Consider the following 19,082-nt stretch of genomic DNA (forward strand, 5'->3'; position numbering starts at 1 on the left):
GTGAAGGAGAGAGAGAGAGAGAGAGAGAGAGAGAGAGAGAGAGAGAGAGAGAGAGAGAGACGAAACAGAGACACAGAGAGAGAGAGATTGAGATTTTCATTGTCACCCCTCTACACACACCTTCCCTGCTCTTTTAGTTGCTAACACACATACACCTCCATTGCTCTCGTCTCTCTACTTTTCATCATCACTCATACTTCTTTTTCGCCCCCTCATCTTTCCCTGGCTCATTCCTTTTTACCCCATTCCTTTCCCCCACCACCCCTCTCTCCATCCGATACGTTCTCCCATTCTTCTTCTCCTGTCCCTGCTTTCTCGTACTCTCTTTCTCTGCTCCCCACCTCCCACACTTCCCCTTCGCTTCTTTGCTGCCCCTCAAACCCTCCTCCCTGGTTCCTCCCCTCCTCCTCCAACCAACCCCTCCCAGCCTCCCTATCCCTTCTCTCCCCTCAATTCTCCTCCCTTCCCTTTCAATCCCCTCCCCTCCCTTCTCCTCCCCTTCTCTGGGAGGCATCACTCCGTCCTGGCCCGGAGAAGGACGCAAGGCATCTCCAACCCAGCTCCAGGGCCCTCTGGTTCACACTTCTCCAGCTCCTCGCCCTCAGTCCATCCATCCATCCATCCCTTTCTTGTCCTAGTGCCCGGAACCTCGGCGGAGTCAGTCTCCGGAATGTGGCTCCCCTGGCTGGCTCCTACTCCCTGGCGTCACCTGCTGCTGCGCTGTGCCCTGTTTCTCGGAAGTGTGGCGTTAAGCCCCTCGGGATCCTGGATCAGCCCCGCGGGGGCAGCCACAGTTACCACCCCCTCAGACCCCACCGCCGCCCCCACTGGTAAGGCGCTGCCAGCTTGGGGGATTGCTCCTCTGGGAACTGGGAGAGGAGTTGGAGAAGGGACGGTGTGGGGAGAAAAAGGGGGCTCTTTTTTCTTATCTCCTCATTCCTTAGCAGAGGTGCGTGCATTAGAGGCTGAGGAGAGAGGTATTGAAACAAAATTCTTTCTCCATTTCTATATAGGAAGGTAAGGAAGAGGGGTTAAGTGAGAGAGTGAAGGGAGAGAGGGAAGAAGGAAAGGAAAGGGAGCAAAGAAAAGAGATTGGGAAAGAAAGAGCAGGAGAGAGAGAGAGAGAGAGAGAGAGAGAGAGAGAGAGAGAGAGAGAGAGAGAGAGGAGTTAGGATGCAGTGGAGATTTGAGTGAAACCAGATGTGGTGGGTCGACTGGTGGAAGTAGGGGGAGGGGAAGGAAGGGGTCTGTACTAGACTAGGAAAAAGTTTGAGGAACTCTTTGAGAAAAGTTTCCCCAGTCTCCTATCTGATCCGATCTTAAGACCACCACCAAAGCCAGCTTCCCTTTCAGTTCAACTGGTTTCTTTCGAAAACTCTTCCAGTTGTAAAAGATCAAAGGAAGCTACAAACGTCCCCAATGGAACTTTCTGGCCCAAGCTGTGCCGCTGGAGGAAGGATTTCTTCTCCTTCCTGACATCTTTGGTGTTTGTTGCTTCCTTTTCCTCATTCGTCTTTGAAGGGCAGACTGTGGAATGTGGCATCTCTATTTCTGGAATGGGTAGCCCGTCAGGGTCGTTTTGGACCACCAAGAATCGAAGTCAGATTTGGCGGGGGTGGGTGGTGGGTGGGGGTGTTCGCCAAATGGTATTTGTCCCTCTAGTCTGGAACTAACTTGGGGCAACTCAGATAGGACAGCACAGCAGTTTCAAGGAACAGCAAAGTATAGGGGCTCCATACTCAGAAAGTTCCAAAAGTTAGCCTTTGGTAGCCAAAGAGGAAAATGCAGCGCCATGCCCACTGGTAACCCCTAAGTTGTCGGAGAGTCTTTCACCAGTCAGAATGGCGGGAGGCTTAGGTATTATTTCTCAGAATGAGGGGGTGGCCTCGAATTTGAGTTTAACTAGGGAGTGGACTTGCCTTGCAGACATCACCACTTGGCAGCTGGGAGCTGTCCTTGCCTTGTGTGTGACCCGGGCAGCTGGGACATGAATTCATCCCAGATTGGGCCATTCCGAAGACTTGTTCAGTGGAGATCGGGTTGAAAGCGTGGCGATGGGGGGCGGGGAGGTGGAGAGAGTGAGGAACAAAATTGCTCACGTTCACCCAAAGCAGTTCCAACTTTTATCTCCAGCTAGTCCTGTTGGACTGAGTGTCGTCAGCCAATGCAAGCAGATTTTAGGATCCCGTTTGTGGGGCAGCCCCTTATTCCACAAGGGTAGAATGGGGAGGGGAGAGTGGCTCCAACTGCCATACGCTTTGGGTGTGTGGGTATCTTTTTTTTTGGCAGCTTTGTGCTCTGACCTCTCTGAGGTAGGGGGAGTGGAGGAGGGGGGGTGGGGAAGGGTGGCCAATCCTAGAAGCCCTGGAGCAGCAGAGTTTAAAGCGCCAGGCCTTGGGAGGGGCCCATGGGCAAAATGCTGACTCTGGCTTTTTCCCATTGCAAGCATTTGCTGGATCTTCTGAGGGAGTCCAAAAAAAAAAAAATGCGATCTTTTTGCCTCCCTCTCCAGCCATGTTAACTGACAGTTACAAAACACTTTAACTTTTACATTTGTAACACCGCAGGCTTTAACTATCCACTCCTCTTCCTTGTGTAAAATATATATTGTTTCAAGATTCAGGGAGCAGAAAAATGCTAGAGGTGCCCGTGGGGGCACAACATTCACTTTGAAAAGGAACCCAGCCCCTCTAACATGGGGCTCTGCATCCTCCTTCGCTGTATCCCTACATTTCCCTCCATCCGAGTCAGGATGGTGACACCCACAGCAGGCAGGGGCCCATAGTATCTTTTCTACTATGTGTTCTTTGGCCTTCTCTTATCTAATACAAAGATTTATACAGAGGGGTTGCTTCCATTCAATTCAATGTGTCTGTTCAGTTTTCAGTCTTGTTGACTCTTCTTGACTCTAACTGGGGTTTTCTTGAGATACCGGTTTACTTGAGAAAATGGAGTAGCTTGCCATTTCTTTCTCCACCTCATTTTACAGATGAGGAAACTGAGGCCAACAAGACAAAGTGACTTGCTCAGAGTCACACAGCTAGTAATTGCCTGAGATTGGATTTGAACTTAGAAAAATGAGTCTTCCTGACTTTAGACCTGGTCTATCCACTGTAGCTCTATCCACTGTACCACCAACTGCCCCTCACCCCTTTCAATTCAGTAAGACTTAGGAAAATTGGGAATAAAGGTGGCATAGTTAATGGAAAGAGAATTGAACCAGAGGGAGGTGAGTCATCCAGACCCAAATGACTCTTTACCAACTGAGTGATTTCTGGTAAAACAATTCAACTGCGATTCAGTTTCGTCTCTAAAGGGGAACAGCAGTCCATTGCGTAAGGCTGCTATAATGGTTGAATGAGATATTAGATGAAAAGTTGGAAAGATCTTTAGAAGTCATCTTATCCAGCATCATGGTCGTAGAGAATGAAACTGAGGCTTGAAGAGATGAGGTGACTTATCCAAGGTCACACAACACAAATAGCCAGACTGGCATTTGGATCACAGATCTAAAACTACAGAGAATGTGGCCATCTTACTTAGCTCCCTAGTAGCCAGGTGATGGATGTTGTGGAGAGCACTGACCTTGGAGTCATGAAGCCTTCAGTATGGGGCAGCTCGGTATCTCAGCGGATAGCTCGCCACACCTGGAGTTGGGAGGACCTGGACTCAAATCTGGCCTCAGATACTTCCTAACTGTGTGGCCCTGGGCAATTCACTTAACCCTGTTTGCCTAGCCTTTGCCCTTCTGTCTTAGAGTTGTTATTAAAACAGAAAGTAAGGTGTTTGTCTTTTTTAAGAAACGTTGAGTTCAAATATGACCTCAGATACTTATTATCTGTATGATCTTGGGCAACTCATTAAATTTCCCTAAGCCTCAGTTGCCTCAACAGTAAAATGGGAATAATAAAAGAATCTACCTCTCAGGATAGTTGTGAGGATCAAATGAGATAATATTTGTAAAGTTCTTAACTTAAATGTCTGGCACATAATAGGTGCTTAATAAATATTTACCCAAGTTCACATAGGAAATAAGCTCCAGAAGTAGAATTTAAATGCAGGTCATCTGGCTTAATCAGTCCTAGTGTCTCTTTCATTAGAATGTAAGCTCCCTGAAGGCAAGGAAAATGTTTTTTTCTCTGGATCTCCAGTGTTTAGCACAGTACCTGGTTCATGACTGTTGAGCTGTGCTTGGCTCTATGACACTCATTTGGGGTTTTCTTGGCAAAGATACCGGAATGTTTTGGCGTTTTCTTCTGAAAAAGTATGTGAGGTCAGATTTGATCTCAGGTCTGGCACTTTATCCATCGAGCCAAGCAGCTGCTCTGGCATTTCTTTCTCCCAACTCACTTTTACAGATGAGGAAACTGAGGCAAATAGGGTTAAACAATTTTCCCAGGGTCATACAGCTAGTCAGTATTTGAGGTCTGACTTCAGACCTATCCAGCTGCCTGGCACATAGTTGGTGTTTAATAAATAATTGTTATACAGCAACTCAAAAGGCGTTAAGAACAAGAATAAGATTATTACACATGTAAAATTTATATCAGATTGCTTGCCATCTCAGGAAGAGGGGAAGGGAGCGAAGGAAGGAGGGTGAGAATTTGGTTCAAACATAAAAAAATGAAGGTTAAAAGAATTGTTTTCTCATGTAATTGAGGGGAAAAAATGAAATATTTTAAAAGAAAGAACAAAGTAAGTAGTAGAACCTGAATCCTAATCAGGTCTTTTGACTCCAAATCTAGCTTTATTTCTTTTAGAACTTTCTGATGAAGGAAGATAAAGATCTGAACTAAAGACTCTATACAACTTAACAGATTATTCCTTTTTGTTTTTCAATCCTTACCTACTGTTTTAGAATCAATGCTGTGTATCCCTATCAAGATAGAAGAGAGGTAAGGACTAGGCAATGGGGGTTAAGTGACTTGCCCAGGGTCACACAGCTAGTTTGTATCTTAAGGCCACATTTGAACCCAGGATCTCTGATATCTAGGCCTGGCTCTCAAGCCACTGAGTCACCTAACTGACTCCATAACAACTTATTCTTCAATGGTGCCTAAAGGTTCCTAAGCTAATTTATGGACATTATCTCCTTTGATCCTTTGACAGGGAAACAGATGCCAATTACTAAGAGCTAGAGTGAGATGAAGAACCAGGACTCTGACTCCTGAGTTTCCACTACTATGCACTGCCTGATAACAGATCCCAAGAGGGCAATGGTCAGAAAACACAGGGTGCGAGTGCCAGGATAATGGGCTCATAGAAGTGTAGATTCTGAGCTTAAATTGACCCTGTCCACCCTCCACCTCCCCTGCATGCCTTCCAGGCCATCTAATTCGACCTCTCATTTTACAGATGGCAAAACCAAGGCTTGGAGAGTTGAAATGACTTGATGGATGTCAGTGGTAGAGGTTTAGGGATTAGGAGGTTCCTGGGAGATTTGATGGTGGTAAAATCAGTCAAGCTACCCTCTACCTGACTCCAACCTCAAACTCTCATCCCCTTCATCTGATCCAACAACCCTTGCATATTCCTGTATTCCCTCCATCCTCTCACTCTGTGATCTTTCCCATCTTATCTCTAAACTCAGTGAGCACTTCCTATTATGCCTCATGGACTCTGTATTATAGATTTTGAATTGAGTTAACCTTGGTGTGGAAGGCATTAAGAGAGGGTCCAGACCCCACTTCTCTGGTAGTGTGACACTGGTTTCAATAGGTGTATCATGAAATGCTGGATGTTATGTTATCGCAGATAAAATAAAAGTTATGAATCATTTTGGTTACTATAAACTCTACTTATACAGCACATGTGGCATGGTAATTTTAGTCTCTAAAACATTAATAGAATTTGACTATTACATCTACACTTTGTTGTGTCATTTTATTTGTGTCCAAGTCTTTATGACCCCATTTGGGGTTTTCTTGGCAAAGATCCTGGAGTGGTTTGCCATTTTCTTCTCCAGCTCATTTTATAAATAAAGAAACTGAGGCAAATAGAATTAAGCAATTTATCGGGAGTCCCACAGCTAGTAAATGTCTGAGGTCAGATTTAATCTCAGTAAGATGAGTGTTCCTGACTCTAGGCCGATACCCTGTGCCCACTTAGCTCTCCATATATGTACACACAAGACTCGAATATTTCAGACCTTGAACTTGCAAACAAAAAAATAAATGGCTACTCCTTATGGGAGAGAAACTACACTTGTTTGAGTCTTTCAGCTCTTCCATAGTGTTGCCAATTCAGATGTTTGTAGCAAAGAATTCTGTGCCATGAATTTTAGAACCACTGGTATAGGAGTGAGATCAAGGAAGACCAAAGTAGTCCAGGTAGTTTTTTGGAGTAGGGGACACTTTAGCTGAGTCATGATAAGATTAGGGGTGGGGATGGAGAATGGGAGGTGGAGGAAACCACTTGGACAAAGGTCTGGAAGCCAACATGAGTCTTTCTGTATTCTGAAGACCAAGAACACTGGCACCATTTTAGTTCTGGAGGGGAGGACTTGTAAAAGGAAGTTAGGTTGACTAGGTAGGGTGCAGTCCAATTCTGGAGGCCCTTGAGGGCCAAGCTGAGGAGTTTCCTGCTTAATCAATGTTGCTGACTGACAAGGACATTTGGTAACTTTTTATTGTGGGACTTGAGGGGGAGGGAGTTTCATTTTTTTTTTTTTCATAGTTTGGACAAGGGTAGTTCTCAGAACTCCCACAGAGCACAGACTCCTAGTTGGGCCTTTGTCAGTTGGCAGAGGGCATTTGGGTGGCTAAAAGCAGAGGGTGGGGGTGGTAAATTCTTTTTAAAAGGCATCAGGTATTTGTTGCTGCCAGAGCTAGCTGGGTCTTGTGTCTGGTTCAGGAGGGTTAATCTCATGCTTTCTCTCCTTGCTCCTTGTGAGTCATGAGTTCAGTGTCTACTTAATTTTCTTTAATTTATAAAAATAATCTTTCTTACCCTGGCCTGGCTGGCATGCTTGGTTTGAGCAGCTTAATAGACCAGGCATTGTCCAGTTGAGGTGTCATTGTCTATGGTAGTTATGGGAATACACTACTTTCTTCTACACTACCTTGCCACTTATATGTGGCAAGAAGAGGAAGAAGTAGGAGAGTGTGCCCATTAGGATGAACATTTGATCCTTTATTTGTGCATTTCAGAGCTATAACTCGCAATATTGGTTTTTAAATGCCCATATGGTAACTTTAGCAAATACTCATTCAACATTTGTGCAACATGCCAGGCACACAAAAGGAAAAAACAAAAGCCCCTGCCCTTAAGGAGTTTACATGCTAATGAAAAGGATACAATAAAACAACAACATAATCAATTAACAAATATTAATTAGTTTCTGCTATATGCTTGGTAATGTATGATACAAGGTAAATTAAGAGAACACTCAGAGTGGGGGAGGCTCAAGGAAAATTTCACAAAATGAAGTGGCAACTGAGCTGAGAAGGAAGAGGAAGATAAAAAGAAGTAGGAATGAGGGAGTACATTCCAGGCATGGGTGATGGATAACTTGTTAAATTTCACCAAGGCAAAAGGCAGAGTGTTGAGTTTGGAGAAAAATTAGAAGCTCTGGTTGACTGGAATTGAGTGGAATATAAAGTAAGTTTGGGAAAGTAGCCTAGAAACTGACTATGGAACGCCTTTAATGCCACATTGAACAGTTGATACTTCCTCCAATGAGGAACCAATGGAAACTTTTAAGTAGAGGAGGGACATGATTAGATCCACATCTTTGGAAGTTAATTTTGGCAATTACATAGGGGATAAATTGAAGAGGGAGCAAGGTGGCACAATGGATGGTTTACTGAGCATGGAGTGAGGAAGAGCAGAGTTCAAATATGACTCTGGATACTTATCATTGGCATGATCCTATGCAAAACACTTCATGCCTATCTCAATTTCCTCATCTGTAAAATGAAGGTAATAATAACACCTACCTTCTAGGGTTGTTATGAGGGTTAAATATTATTTGTAAAGACTTTGAAAAACTTAAAGTACTAGATAAATGCTATTATTACTATTAGTAAGCAAATAAATAGACAACCACGATGGAGATAAGGATAGCCTAAACAAGGGTCAAGAGAAAGGAGTGAATATGAGACAATCTAAGTGTTAGGAAACCCTCTCAGTAAAATTTCCCCTAAATGATGGTTTTGATTTTTTAAAATAGAAAGATGTTTACCATACTTTTAGAGAAGCTAAAACAAGCTCCATTTGAAAGTAGTTAATCCTTACTAGAATCTCCATGTAGCTTTCAGTATATAGAGATACTTCTAATTTCCCTGTTATCTCTAGCCCCTAGGTCTTCCCAGAAGGGCAAAGAGATAGAGGGAAAAGGAACTGACATAGTATGTGGGTTTTATGTTAGAAATGAGATAGTGGATCTGATGATAAACCCAGGTTTAACCTAGACAGGGAACCTTGTCTAATTCATCTCTGCTTCCCCTGAAGCCTCAGTACTTTGTATATCTTCCACACATGGTAGGACCCCATAGGAATGTGTTGAATTGATTTTAGACCCTCCTGAAATTAAGCAAATTCACCCCCTGCTTCATTCCACTGTTCTGTTTCGTGTACAAACCTTTAATGAGGGCTCAGACCTTTAATTCTTTCCATCTTTCCTTGAATGTTTTGGAAATCTATGGATTAAGAATTTGATGGGAGAAATGTGGTATGAAGGGGCTTGTTCTTGACTTATTGGGGCACCATATTGTTAAAAGCCAACAGTTATCCTCTTCTAACGTGATTACCATTTTTGATTTTGGAAGGGAAGTCTCTCTTTATTCTCACTCCCACTCTCACAACCTCCAACTCCCAGCACCTATTATGAGGGTCTCTGTCAGCATCCTGTTCAAGATGACATGATGCTAGAGAGCTGTGACATAACTAGGTCAATTTTGGGGCAAGAGAAGGGCAGACGCCATTCCTGGCTACTACAAGGGGATGATTACAATATAGTTTTCAATTCAAACTCTCTCCTTTGCTATAAATGGCATCTCTTCACTTCCTGTGTCTGTGATCCCAGCTTCTTCCTAAAGATGGGGATGCCATCTTTTGTTTATAGACTAAACAGTTGGAAGGGAGCTTAGAAACCATCTATTTCAATCCTCATAAGAATCATAAGTTCTCCTTAATGCTTGGTACAGGCCGTTGGTGCTTGATCAGCTGTTGACTGATAGGAATATGATGATTTTTATTAGTCTCTTATGGGTAGGGAGTAGTCATTTCCCCATGGTTTGGTTCTATAACCACGGTCATAGTCATCCTCTCCTGCTTCATCATGGCAGAGAGTGGAACCTGGGTTCTGAAGAACCTCATCAGTGGAATGCAAGTTCTAGCAGGCCCTTCCAAGCTGGAAAAGGTCTCATTCTGGGCCCCATGAAAGCCAAAACATCTGATATCCAAGAAGATCAGGAATCAAGGATCTGACTAGCTAAATGTAGAGAGCTTCCTCACCAGGCTAGCAACAGATTTTAGATATTTTTCTACTCTGGTTGACTTTTTAACACAATCTACCAAATTTTTAAAAGGGGTTTTGGTGGAAGAAGCTCCAATACTAATAATTGAAGAAATATTGCTTTTACAAGCAAGGATTCAATTCAGCAAGCACTTATGCAATGCCCACTAGGTACTGGGAATGCAAAGATCAAAACAAAACTGCCCCTGGAATACTGGATGCTGAAATTTTTCCTTCCTTCTTGGGAATGCATTAATATGCAGTGAGATGTTGAATGGATCTTATAAGTGCTGATACTCTTGGTCTAAAGGACCATTTTGGAGAAGATTTGTGTTAAAGGTGGGTGGGGTGGAGTGGGTACTGGGAAGAAAAAACATTGAAGTTGGCCACTTTTCTTCTAATCCCAGCTGCAAGTCCTCCAGGAAGAATTCAGGCCTGTGCACAGCTGCCCTTGGGGGAAGGGGGGAATGGAGTGTAGGGGAAGGTTCCCCAAGGTTTGTGAAACCTCTTTTAATAGGAGCTAATATTCACTATTAAATGATAGCTAATATTTAGTGCTTTAAAGTTTCAAAGCACTTTATATATAGTCTCTTTTGTTTCTCATAATAATCCTCATGGGCAGCTTTAGAGATATCCTGGAGAGGGTCAAAGGGGTCTAAAGCAGGGATGCTGGAACTTTTTTGTGTCATGGACCCCTTTAGCACTCTGTTGACCCTTATTTCAAAATAATGTTTATTTTATTTTATCACCTTACTTTGATATTTATTTTGTTATTAATAATAAATTATGTAAGATCACAAAGGAAATAAATTCTATGGAATATATTTTTAAGGCTATTTTAAATGCATAAAATAAAATATATAGAAGTACAAAGGAAAGTGTATATGAATATACACACACACGCACACACACACACATACACACACACGCACACACACACACACACACACACACACACACACTTCTGAAATCTATCCACAGACATCTTGGAGAGAGTCCATGAATCTCAGGTTGGGAAGCTTTGGTCTAGAAAGTTAATAATTTGCTTGAAGCCCAAAAGATAATTTTTTTCCTTTTCCATCTTAAAGTTGGGATGACAATGTTAATTAATAAGGGAAAGGATGCATAGTGGTTCAAAGCTTTGCCCTGGAGACAGAAAGCCTTGGGTTCCAGTTTTCTCTCTGTTCAAGCATATTGTATGATTTAGCCCCAGATCATTCTTTGTAAGTTATAGGTAGCTGCTAATCTGCATCCTTGGAGGGAATTTAGGTACTAAGAGTTCCTTTTTTTTTTAAACCTTTTCCTTTTGTCTTAGTATCAAATCTAAGACAGAAGAGAGAAGAGCAGCAATGACTAAATAATTGGGGTTAAATGGTTTACCCAGGGCCACATAGCTGGGAACTATCTGAGAGACCAGATTTGAACCTAGAGCCTCTCAATTCCAGACCTGGCTCTCTATCCACTGTGCAACCTAGCTGCCCTGGGCCCCAAGAGTTCTAATGAGATTACATGTTTGGACAACTCCTCCCTATCCCTGAAAAATATTATAGAGGAATTTCATTCTTTTAGCTTGTGAACCACATCATCCTTTGACCCTGCCTGTCTTTTGTTCTTCTCTAACCTAGCACTGGAGATTGAGGGGATTAGATTTTATGGCACACTGCTGGACACATTTGGGGACTGAAGATGGGGGATGAAAGTTCTGAATCATACTTAAGAGTGAATGGAGGGCCTGGAGGGTTTAGGGGGGAATTACAGTCTAATAGAGTTGTGTGTGAATCAGGGGAGAGATAAGAATTGAAGGACCAATAAGTAAGAATGAATGGGACCAGTTGCAAAATTCCTCTGGAAAGTAGAAATACAAGAACTGTGGTTTATGATAGAAATAAGACTCGCTGAGGAAATATAACCTCAGATCTGGAAAGAACCTTTGAAACCATAAGAACTTCTCTGGAAAGAGGAAATACAAAGATGATGGTTTATGATAGAAATACGATTGGCGCTGAGTAAATATAACTTCAGAACTGGAAGGGACCTTTGAGACCATCTAACTCAACCCCTTCATTTTCCTGAAAGAAACAAGGAAACACTAGCCTTCTTGCTGTCCCTTCCACACATTACTCAATATCTCATCTCTGCCTTTTCACTGGCTGTCCCCTATGCCTGGAATGTTCTCTCTCCCCACTTCTTGGCTTAACTTCAAGTCCGATAAAATCTCATCTTCTCAGAGACTGTTCCTGCTCCCCTTCCCTGCTATTTGCTGGTGCCTTCTCTCTAAAATTACTTCCCATTTTCGCTATATATATATATATACATATATATGTAATAAATATATATAAATAAACATGTATATATATGTAATAAAAATTTGTGTTGTTTTTCTCCATTATAATGTGGGCAACTTAAAGACAAGGACTGGGTTTCTGCCTTTGTTTCACCACTGTTTAACACAATGCCTGGCACACAGCAAACACTTATTAAATAAATGCATGTTGACTGGCTGAATGAAGTAAGTGTTGACTTCATACAAGACAAGACTTGCCCAACTTCTTACAGAAAGTTAGTGATAGAGCTGGGTCTAGAACCTGGGAAAGAAGAGGTAGGAGGGAAGAAAAGAATGAGGTGGTCTCAGTAAGGGACAGAATGTGTCAGTGAAGAACATTTTGTCTGAGGGGCATCTAGATAGCCCAATGGATAGAGCCAGACCTGAAGATGGGAGGCCCTGGGTTCAAATTTGACCTCAGCTACTTCCTATCTGTGTGATCCCTGGCCAAGTCATGTAATCCCTATCATCTAACCCTTACCCCTCTTCTGTCTTGGAATTCATAGTAAGAAAGAAGGTGAGGGTTTAAAAAAAATGAAGAATGTTTTGTCTGGCATGCTTTCAGGAGGGACAGGAAGTTGAGATCCCAGCCAGGCTGGCTGAATACCTTAACATTAACTAGCAAAGGGTGACCTCACTATCACAGCTGGAGGGGACAGAAGCCATTCCTTTCTGAGTGATACTTTCCTCCCATTAAGCTGGAGGGAACAGCAACTAAGGGAAGCAAATAGGAGCCAAGCCCAGTGGCACAAAACATAATCCTGCCAGCATTAGTTCTCCTTCTATATGGAGTATGAAGGTCTTAGCTACAAGCACTTCCCTTCCCTTTCTGCATTCTGGAATTTGAATGAAGAGAAGCTAAAGTGATTCTTCAATCATGATTTTTCTCAGACCTCTTCTTCTGTCCTTTGTTCAAATCTGGATGTTGCTATCTGTCACGGTCTACCACTTAAGAAATAATTTATATGTGTATCTCATTTTGGGTAGTGGTTATGTAGGGAACTTCAAGATGATGAAATCCTCTGCTAATGGAGGTTACTCAGTTCTCTGCAACATATATAGGGCTAGAGGGTTAGGTGACTTACCTAGAGTCACATATCTAGATGTCAGAGGCAGGATATGAACTCAGGTTTTCTGAGCCCTTAAGCCACCTCTATCTGTCATATTAGGTTAGTTACATTCAAGGTGGTGAGTGAAGGCAATTGAATGAATTAGAAAAGACTTTGGGTAGACTGCTTCAGTCCTTTATCAATGGAAGGAGCTCTATGAGGCAGAGATGGGGTGGGAGTATATTCTGGGTATGGGAGACAATTGATAGAAAGTCATTGAAACAGGAGATAGCGTACCATGTGTGAGGAACAGAGAGAAAGCCAATTTGGCTAGATTGCAAAGAATGAGAAGGGGGAGTTATATAATGACGTTAGAAAGATTCTGGTGGGCTTTAAAAACTAAACAGAAATCCATATTTTTATTTTAGAGGCAGTGGGGAGTCACTGAAGTTTACTGGGCAGGGGACTGAGATGATCAGATCTATACTAAAGGAAAATCACTGTGGCAACTCTATGGAAGATTTATTGGTATGGAAAGAAACTTGAGGCAGAGAGATCAATTTAAGAAGCCTTTGCAATAATGTAGACGAGAGGTTTGGAATAGCTTTTCTGGGGAATAAGATAGAGAATCAACTAGATAAAAAGATTGCCTTCTGCTGGGAGGGCCCTGTTGAACTTAGAATAAATGTTTATAGATTGATTGATAGCATAAATTTGTCATCAGCGTGGTCTTTCTCTACCTCTATTTAGCAGCATGTAAGTGTGAGCAGAAGTAGATCATGGATGTAATTTAGTGTTGCAGTTTGGCAGGGTATAAATAGGACAATGGGGTTAAGACATTCAAGAGTTTGGGACAGTATGGGGTTGAATTGGATATTAAAACCAAAGCTATGGAGCTGGAAGGGACCTTAGAGGTCAATGAATCCAACCCCTTCATTTTACAGATATGAGTACAGAAAATTTAAGTGAGTTGTTCAGAGCCACACAGCTAATAAGTGTCTAAGGTGGAATTTGACCTTAGGTCTGTTTTGACTGCAGGTCTATCTACTGCTCTAGTAGCTGCCCAGTTCTCTCCCTTTCTCTCTCCATTTATCTGTCTGTCTATCTATCTATCTATCTATCCATCCATCTGATGTCTATCTGTCTTTCTATCCATCCATCCATCCATCCATCCATCCATCCATCCATCCATCCATTCATCTATCTATCTATCCATTGATCCATCAACCATCTATCAGCCTAGTTATTAGTGAATTTCACTTTCCTCTCTTCCCAGGGTTGACCTACATTGATCCTTAACCTTTGGTTAACCTATTTTATAGGGTTAAAGGCTAGCATAGGGTCAAGATTTTGAAGAGGAAAAAGAAGCAAGACCAATGGATCAATTAACAAGCAATTATTAACCACTTATTTTAAGGACCAAGTGCAATTAAGAAACCAAATCTCCTTTAAGTAAGAAACCAAGAAAGGCAAAAACAGTCCTGATCCTCTAGAAGCTTACATTCCATTTGAAAAACAAATGCAGGGGGCAGTTGTGTGGCTTAGTGGATTGAGAGCCAGGACTAGAGATGGGAGGTCCTAGGTTCAAATCTGGATTCGGATACTTCCTAGCTGTGTGACCCTGGGCAAGTCACTTAACCCCCATTGCCTAACCCTTACCTCTCTTCTGCCTTGGAACCAATACATTGTGCTGTTTACAAAATGAAAGATAAGGTTGTTTTTTTTTTAAAAAAGAAAAACAAATGCGTATTGCTATCTTTTGTTTTTACATTGCCTAACTTCCTCCCTCCATCCTTCCCTTTCCTTTTTAGAGAATAATCACTTATAGCAAATATTTTTTAAAGAAAAAAAGAGGAAAAGTAAGAGAAAAAAATCAGCACAGTTGATCAATACATTGAAAAAATCTGAAAAGTATATGCAATTTTCCATATTCATGGAACCTACTTCTTTGAAGGAGTGGGAAGAGGTGTATTCTCATAGTTCTTCTTTGGGACTAGGCTCGTTCTTTGGAAAGGCTTACACAAAGTGATGCAAAGTGAAGTAAGCAGAGCCAAGAAAGCAATATACACAATGGCTAACAAAATGATATAAATGAAAATAACAACAATCACAACAAAATAAAAAATGAAAATTGCAAAATTACAAAGAAGCTTATGTTCTAATAGGGAAGACACTGTTTAAATAGATGCACACATGCAAGATACAGAGAAAATGGAAGGTAACCTCAGCGGGAAAGATGCCATCTGAGAAAGTACCGTGATATTGAGGGATTTGAGGGTAAAGGTAAGATTCAGTGTGTGACCATCCCTGTTTGTGGTTAAGGTGGAATGAAGTAGTTCATAGCATTTGGAGAGATTTGAGACATTGGGTGGTTTGAAGGAACACCAACACGAATGTTAAAGTCCTCTAGCATCTTTAGTGCAAGTTGAGGAGGAGGAGAAATCAATGAGCCAGGTTCTGTTATACAGCTTCAATGGAACCCTTCATGCAGCAGAAGATTGCTCAAGAGCATAAATTTGTAGTCAGCATGGTTGAGTGACTTTTGCTAGTTTCATTCAGTAGCTTGGAACTCTTTTGTTGTTCCCCAGGGTTTTGACCTAGGCCTTCTTTTCTTCCCCTACATTATGTTTCAGTAACCTCATCAGCTTCTATGACTTTACCTATCATCTCTATTTGAGTCACCCTTACATTGATATTCAGTCCCAGTTTTACCCCTGAATTTCAGTCCTGCATCACCAGTTGTGTATAGCATATTTCAAACTGGATGTTCCAAAGACATCTCAAATTCAACATATCCAAAACTCAACTCATTATCTTTCCCCACAAAAATCTCCTTTCTTGTAGATATATTTATTTTTGCCCAAGGTAACACCATAGCTTCTAGTCTCCCAGGTTCAGAACCATGAGTCTTAACATCACTTTCCCTTGTTCCCATCCAATCAGGTGCTACATCTTGCTCTTTCTACCTCTAAACATCTCTTGGATCTGATCCCTTCTCTTCACCCTTACACCCTACCATCTTCATTCAGGCTCTCATCAATTTTCAACTAGATTATGTTATATTGAAACTCTGGGAGCAGAGAGTCTCACCCTTGATTGACAGGTGAAGGCTGTTGGACATCAGAATGTTCCCAGAGGCCATGAGGACAGGGGAGAAAGCGGTTGGCCAGGTGGGTATAAATACCCTGGCAGCTCTGGCTTTTGGTTCCTTTCATTTCCCTTGGACCTGAGATCTGTGGACCCTGGTCTATTGGGATCTGAGACTTGCTTGGTTCAACCTTGCAAGAACTCCTATCTTGTACCTGATTAGCATTGCCAACCTGTATCCAGACCATCAATCTTCTTATTTTACTGTCCCTAGATATTTAGGAATTCAAACATCTTTAGTTATTTAGGTATCCCAGGGCCGGGAGGGATCTGGGAAGTGGGCAGGAGAAGAAGAAGAGGGTATATAGGGGTGGTACCTGAAGGCTGTAATAGGCATAACAACATCTGGCAAGAAGAAGAAGAAGCTGGAAAACATCAAACAGCAGCTTGCTTGCTCTGGTTTGGCTGTGGCCAGACTGAGCCAGAGAAGCTAAACAAGCCAGAATCACTCACTTGCCTACAGCTCTGAGGGTTTACTATTATCAACATTAGTTTAGGGTTTCCCAATTCCTCTACCCATTTCTTAATATTTCTTCTTTGCTAGAAATATAGATAAAGCTATTCAAGTACCTTCCTGGAGTGGTTGTGTCATTACTTCTCTGGGAAGGGAGCAACACAGTCAGAAAAACGTGTCCAAGGCTAATAGAGCCCAATAACCATCATTAATCAACCTCAGGTGGGACCTGACAGGGATATACATCCATTGACCTGAAGGATCCTGCCTGGGCACTGTTATAAAGGAGGGAGGTGGTACAACATCTAGCTAGGTGGCAAGATTCAGATCTCTTGCTCTAGCCACATATCTGAGCTGCCACTGCTGTCTCCCAATTGGCAGTGGTAGTATCCAGTTTACCCCTCTGCTATCTCTATCAAGCCAATTTATTTTATAACAATTATTGCCACAACCTCCTAATTGGTAATCTGCTCCATTTCTTTTACCACTTTATATACTGCTACTAGAATAATTTTCCTTAATTGCAGATCTGGCAGTGTGATTCCTTTACTCACTCAATTGCAGCTGGTGAGACAATCTTACCTCACCTATTTCTATTGCTTCTGGGATAAAACTTAAACTTCTTAGTTTTGTTTTTAAAGCCCTTCACAACTTCCATCCTCACTGGATGTTATTGCCCTTACCATACTCTGTGATCTATCCAAACTGACTTTATCTCTTCCCTCACTTATGATACTTGAGCATCTCTCACCTTCATGCCCTTGAATTGGTTTTCCCACATACCTATGAAATTCACTTCCTTCTTGCTTTCACCACATATAATCCTTCTTTTACTTTAGAACAAAGCTCAAGCACTATGTTCTGGATCAAATCTTTCCTCAGCTCTCCAACTGCTAGTGCACTCTTTCCCAAATTGACTTGTACTGAATTACTTTGCATTTACTTGTATTTATTCACTTTATATTTATGCTGTTTATACTTACATATATGCTTGTTGTCTCGCTCTTTAGAACATAAGCTCGTTCTCATATGGATTATTTTGTGCTTTGTCCTTGTATTCCTAGTTGGTACCTGACTCGTGGTAGGGGTTTAATAAATGCTTGTTGGTTAATTGATTGATTTGGAAAGTAGCTTAAGTGAAACCAGGTGTCAGAGCAAAGAGATGGAAAAGTATGAGAGAAAGAGACCCTGAATCTCATTTTGGACTCAGAATTCCAAAGAGCCCCGTAGAAGAGATGAGTAGAGTGAGAGTGGGATGGAGGAGTTGAGGAAGATGAGAGAACAGGAGGTGAGTGAGTGTTGGGGATAGTTTGCTCCTAGGTAGCTGGTGATTAAGTGATACAGAGATAGGGAGAGTTACAGGGAGAGTTATACTTGTTATCCATAGGGGTAGTAGTGGTATACAAATTATACTGTTTGGTAGACTTGAGTAGCACTAGAGGGAACTGCTGATGAGAGTCATTGGGAGACATAGCAAGGAGACAGAGGAGAAGAAAAGTAAGAAAATGAGAGAACAAAGAAGGGAGGGAGGTGGAAAGATAGAAAGAAGAAGAGGTTTTTAATGTAAGAGACTAATAGAGAAATATTCAGGGACTTTTTGGGAAAGAAAGAAGAACATTCCTAAAATGGATGATGATAATTTATGCTCATGAATGGAGATGGAGATGGTATGTCACTTTTGGCGAACTAGTAATGATGCAGTTTAGCTGACATGTAGGGTTAATGAAAGGCAGTAATAGTGAAATAAGACTAGAAAGGTAGATGTGAGCCTAATTGTGGAGGGCTTTAGATGCCAGGCCACTTACTGAGTTTGGGTTTTATTTAATCTGCAAAGGGAAATCACTGAAGGTTTTTAGTAAAGAGACTTTGTGAACCCTTTGAAGTGCCTGGTACAAAACTTTGTCCTCAGTGGGTACTTAACAGAACCATTATTAGGATTTTTTGCACTTGTGGCAAGTACCACAAGTGCAAATGGGAAGATGAGTAGGGAGGAGGTCATCAGAAAAAAAAAGATTTCAGGACCCCAGGCTTTTGCTGGGAATACTGCCATAAACAATGGGGGTGGGTGGGATGAAGAAAGGTGCTCACTTCAACCATCTCATAGCTTTACTTTAAGTAATTGTTTTAAAAAATATTCTGTTGCTATTTTTTACACTCTGGTAACTTCCTGATGAGCCCCCACCTACCCAACTCTATTGCCTCCACAAAACCCTCTCTTGAAATAATGAAGTACAGCTTAGCAAAACCAATCAATGCATTGGGCATATTGGACAAAATACAGTCCACTACATTTCAGCAGATGAGTGAGAGGCAGGCTTCATCATCAGTCCTCTTTGGATGTTCTCTGTGATGGTTGCTGCATTTGTTATTATCTTGAAATATTTTAATTTTAACTCACTATATAATTTGTTAAGTAGGTGCTAACCTCTGCTGTTCTCACCTGCTACCCCATTCTGGGACAAGGTCCAGGTTGCCCTGCCCTAGTTGTGGCTGTGCTATTCAATAAGTATGTGGGTGTGTGGGAAGAAAACATCTATGAAACTGAAAGGAGAATGTTTTTCTTTCCTTCCTTCCTTCCTTCCTTCCTTCCTTCCTTCCTTCCTTCCTTCCTTCCTTCCTTCCTCCCTTCCTTCCTCCCTTTGTTCCTCCCTT

At 41.9% G+C, this 19,082-nt stretch overlaps 1 protein-coding gene across 1 annotated transcript in view; it reads left to right on the plus strand.

The window, feature by feature from the left end:
* The first annotated feature begins 670 nt into the window (after nucleotides 1–670).
* The window catches only part of MRC2 (mannose receptor C type 2), a 93,362-nt gene continuing 74,950 nt past the window's right edge, over nucleotides 671–19,082 (plus strand). Inside the window, exon 1 of the mRNA XM_044673208.1 lies at nucleotides 671–830. Within this exon, the coding sequence (XP_044529143.1) occupies nucleotides 671–830 (160 nt within the window). The remainder of the gene's footprint in view (nucleotides 831–19,082) is intronic.

This window comes from Gracilinanus agilis, chromosome 4 (assembly GCF_016433145.1).
Source record: "Gracilinanus agilis isolate LMUSP501 chromosome 4, AgileGrace, whole genome shotgun sequence".
In the NCBI taxonomy this organism is placed as follows: Eukaryota; Metazoa; Chordata; class Mammalia; order Didelphimorphia; family Didelphidae; genus Gracilinanus; species Gracilinanus agilis.